This window comes from Astatotilapia calliptera, chromosome 17 (assembly GCF_900246225.1).
Source record: "Astatotilapia calliptera chromosome 17, fAstCal1.2, whole genome shotgun sequence".
Classification (NCBI taxonomy): Eukaryota; Metazoa; Chordata; class Actinopteri; order Cichliformes; family Cichlidae; genus Astatotilapia; species Astatotilapia calliptera.
Window position 1 is genome coordinate 38,810,754 of NC_039318.1, and position 14,447 is coordinate 38,825,200.

At 43.7% G+C, this 14,447-nt stretch overlaps 1 protein-coding gene across 4 annotated transcripts in view; it reads left to right on the forward strand.

Annotated features, from left to right (window-relative positions):
• The first annotated feature begins 200 nt into the window (after positions 1-200).
• lmo3 (LIM domain only 3) overlaps positions 201-14,447 on the forward strand; it is a 51,171-nt gene continuing 36,924 nt past the window's right edge. Inside the window, exons 1-3 of one of the 4 annotated variants that reach the window (XM_026146771.1) lie at positions 201-836; positions 2,829-2,934; positions 5,225-5,438. In XM_026146771.1, the coding sequence (XP_026002556.1) occupies positions 2,910-2,934; positions 5,225-5,438 (239 nt within the window). In that variant the 5' untranslated portion in view covers positions 201-836; positions 2,829-2,909. The other 3 variants (XM_026146772.1, XM_026146774.1, XM_026146770.1) reach the window with 3 other exon arrangements.

Here is a 14,447-nt window from a genome sequence, read left to right on the forward strand (position 1 = left end):
CATCTGTGCCACTCACTTTCTCTCTGTCTCCCAACGGGGATGAAAAGGCAAGGAGAGAGAAAGGAGGAATAGAAAACTGAGTGAGCGCTGTCAATAGCAGTGAGTTCACTGCTAATCTGGCTACACTACAAAGGTTAGCAGATCTGACTGTCAATAGTGTCTTGTGGGGAGGAGGGAGGAGACACGGAGGTGAGGTGGTGTAGGGAGGGGTGGTCGCTTTGAGAGAAAGAGATACTTTGATATTTCGGAATGTTAGAAGGGTGAATGTGGAGAACTGGAGGTTGGGGATCTAATTACCGGGCCATAATTGGGGGCTGGGGAATAGGTTGCCGTCCTCTCAACTCGCTGCAGATCAATTATGTTAAGAGAACATCTGTAAGTAGAGCTTAATGAGGTCCATTAGAGCAACATGCGCTGCCTTCCCTAACGGTGCTTGTCAGCTTCTTGGATGAGCTGGAGTGTGCTGCTGACTGGGGACCTGGTGGAGGGGCTTAAATAGGAGAGGAGGCTCGACTGTGCGCTGCTTTTCCCTGTCAGAGAAACAGAGAGACACACAGAGATACAAGCAGGGAAGGAGAAGGGGGAAAGGGATGCTCTGTGACAGAGCTGCAGGAGCCACAGAGCAGCGAGGGGAGCAGAGTTTAGGGTCAAAGCTCAGCTATTAACAGTTATCAAACCATAAAACTTTGGCGGCAAAGTTTTCTTTAGAAAAGCGGGAGCTGGCCGAGCTCTCACAAAGTTACCTTCTGGAGATTTTCATTCAAAGTCAAGAGAACACAGAAGACGAAACCACGGCAGTATTTGTTTTGGGCATCCCTGGCTGTAGCTCCTTCAAGGTATGTGTTATCAGTGCTCTGCTTCTCTTGGTTCAAAGCTTAGCCCCAGCGAGGGCTGCGTGTAAAGAGCTGGTTGAGCTCCCAGGGAAGAGATCGAATGGAAATGTAGCAGATTTGCTTCCTGCTGAAATGTCATGTATGCAAGGCTGTTCAGAGCGTGTCTGGTGTTGGTGCACGTTCGTTTGTGTCTTCATTACAGGCTGATGGTTGGGGTCATAGTGTGTAGCAGAAGTCCCCTTTCTCCGGTTTTGCGTTTGGCAGAGTACTGTATGGTGCATGACAAGACCCGGCTAGCCGCGCGATGCTCACCGCTCCCCCCGCTCTCCACATACACTCCTGCTTTCTGTCTTCATCTTATATTCATACGGAGAATGAATAATTGGCTGAACACAGCAAGTGAAAGGAGGGTGGAAGGGCACCAGGAGAGGGGTGGAAGCCTCACACACACTGCAGCAGATTGCATGATTACCGAGATAGGCCTCCTTGAAATAATTCAATCCATGACAAAACCTAATTACTGGCAGGTAATACCCTGTCAGCTTTAATGCATCTCATCACTCATAATGGCGCGGAGAGCATTTTATGACCCAACTCATTATTGCTGCATTTTTGGCTGGAGTTGCATGCCAACTATTGACTTGTGTCTCCTCCTTCAGTGCCTTCCACACTTTCATTTGTCTATCATCATATTTATATGACACATCTGTGTGTGTGATAGGGAGCAGTGGTGCGGTGGGGAGGAAGGTATGGGGTAACCATACCGTGACACTCGGGCCTCCTCGCTGCCTCGTCTCATCTAAACTAGGTCGCTAATTGATGCACGACTTGACACGGAAACCTGGCGAATGCATTTGTCCTTTAATACAAGAATGATTAAAAGCAACTATGGCGAGATGATAATCAGAGTTGTTGATGTTAACCCAGCTGGAGACCTCCCTTTGCCACAGGCTGGTGTAATCACAGAGCCATTATATGCACTGTGATGTTTGCATTTTCTCACACTAGTCTTTTACCAAACAAAGGTGCAAGCAGTAGACAGTGCTTTCTTTCTCTTTTGGGGGCTTAAACTCGGACTGATCTTTTTAAATGTTAATAATTAGAACCCTGTGCAGATGTACTGTAGGCTGAAATAAACAATGCAAGGAGTTACCTCTGTGACTCTCTGAGAGCTGCTCATCTCAATATTAGTGTCAGTGTTAGGAGTAAACTGCTCTACCTACACGTGGACTATTGCATTTGCTTCTGTATCTATAATGTAGACCCTCCAAAATCAAAGAAAGTGGGCGTGTACGGGAGGTATCCTTTAACCAAACAGCTGCTAATAACTGATCATATCGTGTCACTGCTGAGAAGACTGGAGGTGGGAGAATACTAAGAGAAACTTCAGTCTCTGACAGACCCGAGCTCCCTGCAGCTTCCACCTGTAGCTAGCTGCTGACACACCAAGCAGTCGCTCCTGGAAGTCTTTTGTTTCCAAGCTCCAGGTCAATGTGGCGACCTGCGCTGCCAGTTGCTCCAACTCTGGCAATCTGTAGCTGCTTCAATTCGCTGCTTTAGTTTAGGCTTCGGTTGAAACTTGCTGAGAGAGGTGAGTGATCAGAAGAATGAGCCTCACTGAAAACAAAGGTGGCAGAAATAGCGTCGAAAACAAGGCTTCATACGTGTAAGAGTTTGGGAAGAGCGCGCTTACTGCTCGGTGAGGGAGCCGCTGTGCGTAACCTCTGCTCTGCCTGCTGATGAGCCAAGCAGCATGCAGCAGGAGCCGCTGTGATGAGGTTGCCAGTGTCGTGGAGGGGAAGCATCTCTTTGTCGTTCTGTCATTCGCTGCCTGCCTCTCTCTGCGCACCGATAAACGTGCTCTCACACACTGTGCGACGCCCGACGGGAGCAAACGCATCCGCCTGCGTTTTATTAGCCGGCGTTTCTCCTTCTCTTCATTCCACTTTGGCCGCCGTGCTGGATTGTTCCCTCTCTAACAAAGCCTGATCTCAGTCTGCCTGCAGACAGCTGATCTCCGGTCCAGGCGGTTCCGGGTTGCATGGTGGTGCTTCGGCTGCTCCAGCGGCTCAACAAATGCAGAAAAGGGAGAAAAGTTTCGGTAAGACGCTTTCTTTGGCTTCGGCTTGTATGAACGGAACGTTTTCTGTGTGTTTGGAGTGTTCTGCGACGACAAGTTACAGCATCTCTGCGTCGAAGGCGACGCGTTCACATCTGACCTGCTTTTGCTAGAAACGATCCATTATCTAACTTGCCTCATTTTATCGAGAGCACCTCACGAATGCGTGAGAGCGGTGTGCGTTTGTCGGTAATTAAACGGCAGACAGGTCCACACGGTGCTGTTCCATGTGTTTGTGCGAGGTGCGTGGAAATGCGAGTCTGTGAAATCCGTCATTGGCCTCTAACGATAATGCGCTCCCACGACAACAGTGATTAAACTCGGGGTGAAAACGCGAGCATCAGCTCGCACTGGAACACCGTTGTTGTCTCTGTTCGCCGTCCTCCATTCGTTCGGGATTCACACGATGATGCTGCGGACGCGCAGCAGCAGCAGCTTAGAAGCCCACAATGAACGGGGGAAAGGGAGGCTACGAGCCAGCAGCAAGTGAACAGATATGATTAGTACTCCGAGCTTTCTTTGGGAGCTTTTGTTCAGCACTTCCCCGGCAATCGAAAAAGCGAAGCGGCCACATTCCTGCCGTGCTTCCCCTCCTCTCTGCCGAGTTTATGGCACAGTAAAAGGGCTGTGGAAACTCTTGCTTCTTTTGGTTTGGTAATGAGTCGCGGGGACTTTGTAGTGTTAACGAGGCCGGACGGATCAGTGCCGCTGAGCGGGCGCGGGGGAGCAGCCATGCGCTCCGTTCTCTAAATCCAGCCAATTAACAAATCGGCAGCCCCAACACAACACAAACGAGCTGAGCCGCCTCCCGCACCGCGGCGAGAAAAACTAACTTTTTACAGAATTTGTGGGAGATTAAAAGGACGCACATCTGTTTTTACAGATTATTAATAGTTTGTAAACACATGTCATTCAAACTGCATCGTTTCCTGCTGCTGAACACATTCAACGCAGTTTTCATGTGACATTTAAACACGATAGAGGACGCTGTGTTTATTCCAGTGAACAGCAGGTTCAAGTTATCTGGTAATAAATACTGATCAGTCTGCACTTACAACTAAGCCAACTAACATAATAAAACTATGTTAGTAACCTCAAAGGACAAACGACTACAGCGACACGGTGCAGCCCTCAAACTCTGACAGGTTTTAATATTTAAAGATGACCCGAGCTAAACATGCAGCTTAAACACTGTGGTCTGTGTGTGTGGGCGGGGGTGGGGGACAAAGGGGAGTGGGACCGTGCCACTCCTCGGAGAATGGCAGGAGAATACTAATTCCAGCCTCATGCAAAAACTCAGTGACCCCCACCTTCTCACCGCCTCAACGGCCCAACAAAGGCTTCCCATAGTTAGCTCAGGCCAAACAATACAGGCCACTGCAAACCTCCTCGGCTCTAACCACACCCCCAAAGACTAAGGTGCAAAAGAGCTGGGAAACTGTGGCGTGGGGTCTGTGTGGGCATGCACTGAAACTCAGTGTTTTCATTCATGGTTGTGTAAAAGCTGCTCTGCCTGGACATAATCAAATGTAAGGCAAACATGTGTGCTAAGGTCAGAAAAGTGTCGGGTTCCTGTAAGAAGTGTTTCTTTAATCAAACAATGCACCACATCCTGCTCTGACTGATGTGCTAATCAGGGAAACTGTTGTTTCAGTCTGAATTATAAATGTTGCACAGCTCGTCTTTACTGTAACACCTTTATGGAAGCTGCTGCAGTCTTTGCACTAAACCTCATTCTGGATCTACTTTGAACTGCTCCCTGATTCACAGCAGCTTTGCATGTTTGATTTGCCAGATTTTTCTTACAACAGGTGCAAAAGCCCAAAGGTATTTATGTCTTCTCTGGACGGGGCCGATCTGTAAACCACTACACTACGGAGCTCTTATTGTAAATATTCCCAAATAAAGGAAAACACCACACACACATACCTACAACATACATACATGTAGTAAATGTCATCACAGTTCCCAATTAAAAAACAAATCTGTAACTCTGAGCATTTTGTGATAACACTGACTGTACAAACACGACAGTGTAAGACTGAGGGCTGCATTAAAATCAAAGCACATTATCCCTGATTTTATGTCTTATTTCACTTTTCTTGTCAATGTTCTTAATTGCCATGATTTTAAACAGTGCATTACATGTATGTAACTTGAGGTCTAGTTCTCTGTTTATCCAGGTTTTGATTTTTTTTCATTTAATCGTTCTGTGATCCTTCATGTGTTTACCTGCTCGATGATTTTAAAGCTTTGTTTGTGCTTCTCCCAGGTATACAAATGCTTTCCGTCCAGCCGGACACCAAGCCTAAAGGCTGTGCCGGCTGTAACCGGAAGATCAAGGACCGCTACCTGCTGAAGGCTCTCGATAAGTACTGGCACGAGGACTGCCTCAAGTGTGCCTGCTGTGATTGCAGACTGGGCGAGGTGGGATCCACTCTGTACACCAAAGCCAATCTCATCCTGTGTCGAAGAGACTACCTACGGTAAGAGAGACCGCTGACGTTTTGGCAGTAAGCGAACGCAGCACACCAAGTGTTAAATGTTCGATTGTATTTTCAATATGTATTTTATTTTTATCTTCTTAGTATTTTGTTTCATATATAATCTTTTTAAACAGGCACTAGTAACCATCACAGGAGTGTGAGCCAATCTTCCTAAATTGGTTCCAGGTAGTAACTGCATCGGTGTATCGGAATAACAAGGGTCAGTTATGTACATAATTCTTTAAAAAAAGACTGACAGCATGATGTTACAATATTAATGTATCTACTCGCTGAAATGTGATGATTTTATTGGAAATGGCAGCAACTCTGATATTGAAACATTATCATGATTAATAAAGTTAAAAGGTAATAAAGTGCCTGAAGAACTTTTACTTGATTTTCCGCGCAGTCCGACCCATAAATAGAAACGTTATTTCACATTAGCAGTGACACGTCCTTTATAGCTTCTCTCGCCTACAAACTGGGACATGGTGGAGTATTTTACTACTGTGACGGCAACTGCAACATAAGAACTGTTGTTACTAAATTTTAAAAAGGAAACTTATTCGTTTGTATCTAAAAATGTGAATATTTTATTTTCATTTTCAGACTCTGTCTCTGTGGGCACGTGTGTGATAAGTACAAAAACAGCAGAAAATAAATAAGTTAGTGATTCTGTAACAACAGTCACAAAGAGTCAAAGCACCGGAAACAATAAACCTCGTCACAGTAATTCATTATCTCTCGAACCTAATTGGTGCACAGCAACATTTCATTATGACCAAACGATTCATGCTCTCTTTTTGTGTAATATTTTATCTATTTATCAGTGTGTGCGTTTCAGTAGTACTGTGTAACCAAGTGTGTTCACGTGGTCTGCATATTCACTGGAACAGACTGTAGTTTCGATACGTACAAATAGAAATAGAAGATTTTATTTGGCAGAAATCGAGTGTTTCTGTGCTCCTGTATAGAAACACAATCGTTGGTATATTTGTAAGTATAACTGATAATAAAACACTGGATCATTTAACTTCTTTAAATGGGAATAAAATCTGGAACTAATCATTTTTTAATTTTACAGACAAGGTTTTAATTATTTATTTATTTTAACACTGCAATGAATTGTTTTTTCATCCACTGTAATGCAGTAAACATTAGCAACAGTAAGTGTTTCCCTTCTAACAATCATCTTTGTTAGAAGCTTTTGAATAAATCAAACATTAATTATCCATCAGGGTCGTGGGTGGCTGGAGCCAATAAAAATGAATTATTTCCAATTAAAATCTTTTTAAAGAATGTAACTATTATTATTATTAAAATTTCAAATATATCCATTTCTGACTTTACGTCATCACAAAGACGATTCTGAAGATACTGAAACACTTTAAGTTCGATCCTTTCTGTGTTGTCGTGGCCTCCTGTGGGCTGATGTCAGGAAACAGCTGCTGTTGTTTTTGAAGTTACGTTCATGTTAAATCAGCTTGTAGTTTATGGCGAGCCGCCATTACAACCTTGAAGTTTAATCTGCATGCGGTTTGTGAAATTGTTAAATTTTTGGATTTGTGAGAATGAAAGTTTTGTAATTTCACATCGATGCTTAGCGCTGTGATGAGGTCACTCTTCTGTTTTAGCTAAATGTTTTAATGGAGTTCGAGTAGGATATGAAGACATGAAGGTTTCTGACAGCGTTACGTTTCTTCTTTGCAGCTCTTCCATCAAAGTCGACTGAATGAGACTTCAGTCTCAGCTGATGCAGGTTTATAAACGGCACATTTGCATAATGACTGAAAGCAGCACCTCTGACTAACGGTGAGCCGCAACATCAGTTTCATGGTCATTAATACGGAAATTATCATGACCATTGATCAACAGCCACACTGATCAATGGTCATTGTTAATCAGCGGTGCTGGTTTCAGATGAACAGATTCAACTTTTGGGACTGACAATAAACCGTTCATGGAAGCTGTAGCAGAGTTCATGCTGTCATAGCATCACAGGGGTAAAATGAGCATGTTGTGGGTGTTGTCCTCAGTAGTGTTAGAGTTTAACACCTGAGAGAGCATGCCCGGACCGAATCAGCATCACGTCCCACAAAACCTGATGTTAGCGGGTTTTGTTTGCAGAGAAGTGGCTGCAGTATGCTGCACTGTGATCATGTTCTCACATCCTCGGCCAGTTTGACAGCTATGGACAAATTTATTAATAATAGTAAACGGATTGTTCCTTATGCAGCGTTTTGGTTTGGGGTTTTTGTCCTGTCCAAGCAGAATTATGGTCTGAATCCTTTGTTGTGTCAAACATATTTGCTCTCCCGGGAGGAGCACCGTAGCCTCGCTGTAGGCTCCTCTTGTTAACGTTTTTGTTTTATTTATTTACTTTATTATTCATATTGTCTTGTGGATGTTATGCTGCATCAGTCGGGGGGCGAACACCAGACTGAACAATAAGCAAAGAAATAGAAAAAGGAGAATCCCCCAGAACAGATCCCAGGCCCCCAGGAGGCTGCTAGACTTACGCAGACCCCCAGCAAGAGACACGGGGAGCTGGGGCTGCAGCTGAGCACCACCAGCCACGTGATGGAAGTGATCAGTGCGGACCAGAGAGAAATACACTCGTCCAACCACTGAGTAATATACAAACTGGGCATAGGGCAGTGAGGACTGTATGTGTGATGTATTTGTTTCCATGTTAGCTTTGGCTACGATGCACAGCTTGGCTGAGGCTGGGATACACGTGTGGACAGCTGCTATTCAACAAACCTGCTGTTGTTCATTCCAGATTTTGAAAATGTTGTATTCACTTCTCATGCCATGACAGAACATTTAGTTGATTTAACCTGTGATATCATCTTCTGCCATATTTAGTAGAGGAATATAGTTCAATAGTGTTACGTTCTTTGTCTGGGCGTGTATTGAACGCAACAAGAAATTGGCCCACTCCCACTCCCACTCCACCAAAGCAAGAAAACAAACAGTATCTTTTAAAGTGCTAAGCAGCCATTTATTTGCTTCAGCAGTGAGCAGTGTTAAAAATAACAAACAGAACTCCCTGATGGTCCCTATGCTTTCCTACACAAATGAAAAACAAGACAATTCACTTACCAAAGTTTCTAAATGACAAACAGGAGAAAACTCAATCAACAAAAATGGCTCCTCACGCCTACCAGGTATTTACAGCTATTTACAAAATTAAGATACTAACAACACACACACACACACACACACACACACACACACACACACACACACACACACACACACACACACAGTTATACTTGCACATCAATGGGCAAAGACACAATGACTCAAAACACAGGCTCTTTGTTGGATGTGGAGGCTAGTAGAGAGGGGGGGCCAGGTGGCTGTCATCCGGTAGTTAAATACTGGAGGTGATCAACCAATTATCCAATCCCAGGACAGGAAGAGACTCCGCCCAGGTGTCCACCTCCTAAGAGAAGAAGGGGAAAAACCCACAGCCATCCTCTGGTGGGAGGAGTCACATAAACAAACACTGACAACATTGGATCATAACAATAGCTGGTGGAAAAATGTATACATAAATTTGTAATGTTACCCAGCTGCAGTGGGGTGGTGGAGGTGATCACACCGGTTGATTTACTCCAGCTAACAGAGTATTCTGATACTGATGAGAACTTATCAGTGTGATCGTTTTAAGAAGACGAGTTTATTTGTTCCAAAGGAAAAGCAGCACATTGTCAGCATGCAGGCTTATCTTATGGTCTGTAGTTTCATTTTGAATTTCTTTAACATCTACGTTTTTCCATACAAACACCCAAAAGTGAGGAGGGAAGTGTGCAGCCCCGTCTGGTGGCCCTTCTGACATTGAAGGTTTGGGAAGTAAGATCATTTATCCTAACACTGCATTTAGATTCAATGTATGAAGACTGAACCATCCAAATTTGTGCAGATTCTAATGAAAACTCCCAGTTTACCTGTTCAAAAGCTTTCTCTGCATCTAAAGACACAGCCATGGCTCCTAATTTGCTGATGAAGCAGTAATCTGTTACATTAATTAGTCTGTGTGTATTATTGGCTGAGTGTCGACCACTGATAAAACCTGTTTGGTCAGATGAATTATGAATGGAGAGATTGTTTTCATCTTTGCAGTGAGAGTGGGTGACAGCTGGATGGGACTGTAGGATCTATGCCTGCTGTAAGAGTTCATGTTTGGATGCTGTCGTTGGCCAATGTTCTGTAAAACTCTGCTTTTCCTGCTCTGCTACAATTTTACAAAATCAAACTCTGAAAAGTGATACATACAACATGCATTTTTGCACTGCGTCATGTTTGTTGCATTCAGCACACAGTAACGAGTGTGTGTGTGTCTGCTGTGTTGCCCTGCTAGATGTTGCAAAGTAACAGACCAGAGGAGAGAGTAAGATGAGATGTACTTTATTAAACCCGAATTGGGAATTATTTTGTTATTGCAGTTAATACGACCAGTACTACTACTACTACTACTACTACTAATAATAATAATAATAAGTGCCTGGTGCGTGTATAGACACACACAGATATATGCAGATGCACATGTGTGTGTGCTATACAGTGTGTTATGAAAAGCACTATTGATTAGTCAAATCGGACTCAATTATTATTCGTAACTGAAACAAAAGTTTAAAAAGTATTTTAGTTTCTTTAAATTCAAATCGTCTTCCCTGATAGCAGTGGGCAACATCCTGTCCCACGATAGACACAGACATTGTAGTTGTCTTCCATCTTCCATCGATCATTTCTAATAAACCTGCTGTTCAGCTCGACTTTTCTTCCTCCTGTAGGATCGTTTGTTTCTGTTTGGGCTCCAAAACGTTGGACTCGTCCCCCTCTTCAGATTCGACCAGCAGCTCCAACAGGAAACATGTTCTCGACAGCGTTCTCACCGTCAAACTAGTTTGAACTCACTGTATTATTTTTCCCACTCTACCTTTGTGTCCACATCGAGTCCCGTGCTTCTAGAGTTTCTACTTTTAACATTACACTTAAAACTTGTGGATCACATGACCCTGAAAACTCCTTAGTTACAGCCTTTGCTCAGCCTGCTGTGATACACAATGACTCTACAGCAGGTTCAGTGCTCTGTGGTTTCTACTGGGACAACTGACAGACTGCACTCCTGGAATTCCCTCGTGGTCTTGAGTAGCATTCCCACCTTATTGCTGAAAGACGTCTGATTGCCCAGGATGAGACTGTTCATATTTCCTCCCTTTTGCTCTTTAGCTCCAGCTCTCAGCTGTTTCCTCTGTAGATCATTCAGGACAGCAGGTTTGGTTCAGTCCAGTCACAGAGGTATATTCAGTGCCATCAGCTGTTCAGTGTAAACAATGCAGCTCACAGAAAAACAACCACATGAAAAGTGTGTGTAATACATTTCTTACTTATTAAAAGTAACTCAGAATGTGATGAAGGAAAAAACACAGGAGCTGCCTCGACTGTACTCAGAGTATTTATGCCTAAAACACTTGTTAACACAGTACAATGTAAATGTTGTTTTTTGATTACTTTAAATAACTTTAAGTTACATTTATATAAGCGCATGCAGATACTAAATTGCCCATAGGTGTGAATGGTTGTCTGTCTCTGTGTGTTGGTCCTGCGACAGACTGGCGACCTGTCCAGGGTGGACCCCGCCTCTCGCCCTGCGACAGCTGGGATAGGCTCCAGCGCCCTCGCGACCCTGAAAAGGAGAAGCAGAAGCAGATGGATGGAGTTAAATCTATGACAGTTTTTAGAGCAGGGCTCCGTGATGTGAATGACCCTGAATATGTGGAGTGTTTCGTGTCCACTTTGATAAGTGAAATATTACCCAAACCACAGCTTCAGGTTAGGTGGAGCCACTGGTTTCATCTTTTAAAAACATTAAAGCTTAAGCTAAAAGCTGCAGTAGACTAAAGTACATTTCCATGTGACATGCAGTGGAGTGGTGTATGAAGTAGTGAGATATACTCAAGTACAAAACATGTACGTTACTTAAATGCATTCGACCGTCGATCATAAAAACGAGGACACACTAACGTTTTTTTCAAATCTTTCTCGTGTCCTTTCGGTGAGTTTCACCCTTAGCCAGCACAAATGAATCAACCATCATGTTAGTAACAATACTCATGTACTGATTGTTAGTGTTACTGTGCTGTTACTGTTCGGGACATTCTTCGTACCAGTGTGTGGAGTTATTGATGCTTGTGATCATGCAGAGGCGTCATTTCCATCCGGACGGTATTCTTGTCAGTTTATGGTCTTATTCCAGAATCAGTTGATTTGGTTTCTGGTCCTTTGGGGGCCTTTTGGAAAACTCCAGGTGTCACGTGGCTTTTACTTAGGAGTGGGTTCCCCCACACAGGCCTGATTGGTGTTGTGCTGTTTGCCCTTCCAGAAGGTTCTCCTCTGTCCACAGAGCCGTGCTGCAGCTCCGTCAGACTCATCGTTCTGAATTTAACAGAATTCACAAGAATTTCAAGCAAACTTTTTTCTTTTTAAACTTTGTCATGATGAGTTTTTGTGTGAAGGGTTGAGGTTACAGGGAAGCCCAGCTGTCACAGGAGGAGAGGGTATGGACAGGTCGCCAGTCTGTCACAGGGCTAACAAGCACAGACATTCACACTCACATTGACACTTACACTAACGTAGCCCTGCTGTGGGAGGAAGCCATAGCACCCGGAGAGAACCCACACAGGAAGCCCCGGCCTGGTGGATCTGTGACCTCCTGTGAGACAACAGTGCTAATCACAGCACCACTGTACTGTGTTTGAAGATCAATTTAATTCATTCTGGAATAATAACATGACAAAGTGTGAACTTGACCTCTGACCTTGAGGTCATTGAGATTGAAACTTGTCAGAGTTTCAGTAGATACAGCTGTTGTATCAGTTTCAAACATCTGCCTCGTTCCTGAGTTATCACTTTTAAAACGCCGCCTGCCTTGTGATGACGATCAACCTTTGAGGGTTAAACTCGACACTCGGGCGGGCGACTATGTGAACAGTGCAGTAACTGAGTTCAATGAGCAAACAGGACAAACCTCCTGTTTATTTAAATATTATATATAATATCATTGAAATATAAACTTTGCTCTTTCAAGCTGAATTCCAGCAAAGCACAAAAAGTGAGGAACAAAGAAGATTGTTGGTCAAGTCGAGGAGCAACAGCGAGTTTAGCAGCACAAGCCAAGCAGGCTCTGCCTCTAGTATCAGATCTCCAATTAATAACTGGAGCAACCTTAATAAATTCCCATTTTCATGGACATTACCTCCGATGGTCCTTACAGAGCTGTAGGTGGTACAGAGTGAGGTTTATTCGTTCTGTCTCTGCATTTATATAAAAGGTCAGAAGTAGTTTGTTAAGAATGTCAAGAGACAGTTTTTATAAACGAGTACATCAAGACTGGAATAATACCCAAGTCACGAACAGTGTCGGGAGGGTAGCCCTGAGTAACATGAAGATCAGATCGATTCTCATTACTACAAGTTCTCCGTGGCAGGTAGGACATGTATGTTATGCAAGTCTTCTGTTTGAGGGTTAGAATGATGGCAGGATGCTGTAAACGGACCAAACTTCAGTCAGGAGAACAACTGAGATAATCCATCCACATTACGAGGTTAGTCATTAATATACTGCAACAACATGGGAATTTTTTTTAATTCCTTACTTAGTTTACTTAAAGATTCCTTTATATTTTCTAAGAAAAGCAAAGACAGGTTACGGGGATTACTGGGAGCACAAGAGCTCACTGCGGATCAAGACTGGCATTGAAAGATGCTCAAACACAATACTGTTCAAGCTGAGGACCAGTCCTGCTGACAAGTGCCGGCTTCTGTCATCTGTCAGAGAACAAAAGTCCTTGACTGACTTGATGTGAACGGTTTGTGATCAACAGCAATCCAGACTGTAACACGGGGGGAGTATTTTGGAGCAGGAATGACGGCGAAGAATGAGATTAGTTACTCTTTCATCTTCAAAGTTCAAGGTGACTGAATTGATTGGATGTCTAGTGTCATGTGAGGTCCCTGCCTTTGGATTAATGAATGGCAAATATAGCAAACTGCAGCATCCACCATCCAACAAAGAGACCCAGGGCCCGCCACACCCAGGGCCCGCCACACCCAGGGCCCGCCACACCCAGGGCAATCAGTGACTGCACTATCACACACACACACCAACCTTAACTATTTTATTTCTACTTATTTAGTTTATCTCAATCTGTCCACTCAGGTTAGCAACATCACAAGAAGATTTCTATAATCCGCTGGCTTTGTCGAGTGCATGATGCACCCACATCCTTCTCCACGTGAACCCCACTCTATTTAGCAGGGTGACACGTTATTAGGCCTGACATAATCAAGGTTAATAGAATTCTTCAGGCGTCTGGAACCCAGAACGATGTAGTCCCACCAGCAGAGAAATAGTAATCCTCCAGCACAACACCTGCAATAAAAACTAAAAACAACAATAATAAACACACCAGGGGAAACCTGAAGAATCAGCACAAATGCAAACACAGTCAAAGCTATGATCTTTGTGCTTCACTCTCTCTCTGAATGTGGGAAAATACAACAAGATTATTTTATGACCCCTGTGAAACCAGAGCTTACACTGGTGATACTGGTAATAGCATGACAACACTGTTTATGCTGATATTTGATTTCCACAGTACAGAGGGATGAAAGCTCGGAGGATGGAGAGCAGACAGACTGACACATGTGAGTTTAAAAATGTGCAGAAAAGGAAGACTGTGGCGTGCGTGTCGGTGCTAATGTGAGGAGTCCAAGGTTGGATGCAGGAGTGGAAAGGCGATTGGGCATCTGTTAATGGAAAACTGTAAATTGTAGGCATCCGTTTTAAAGGCAGCACCAGGAAAACACTCATTTATCTATCTGTTCATTCATTTTTTAATCCAACTTCAATTTTCCTCTACAGTGGTTTTAGTAAGATTGTAACTGCCAGCAAATGCACAGCACCATCAACACTGCTGGATTTATTAATGTTTGGAAA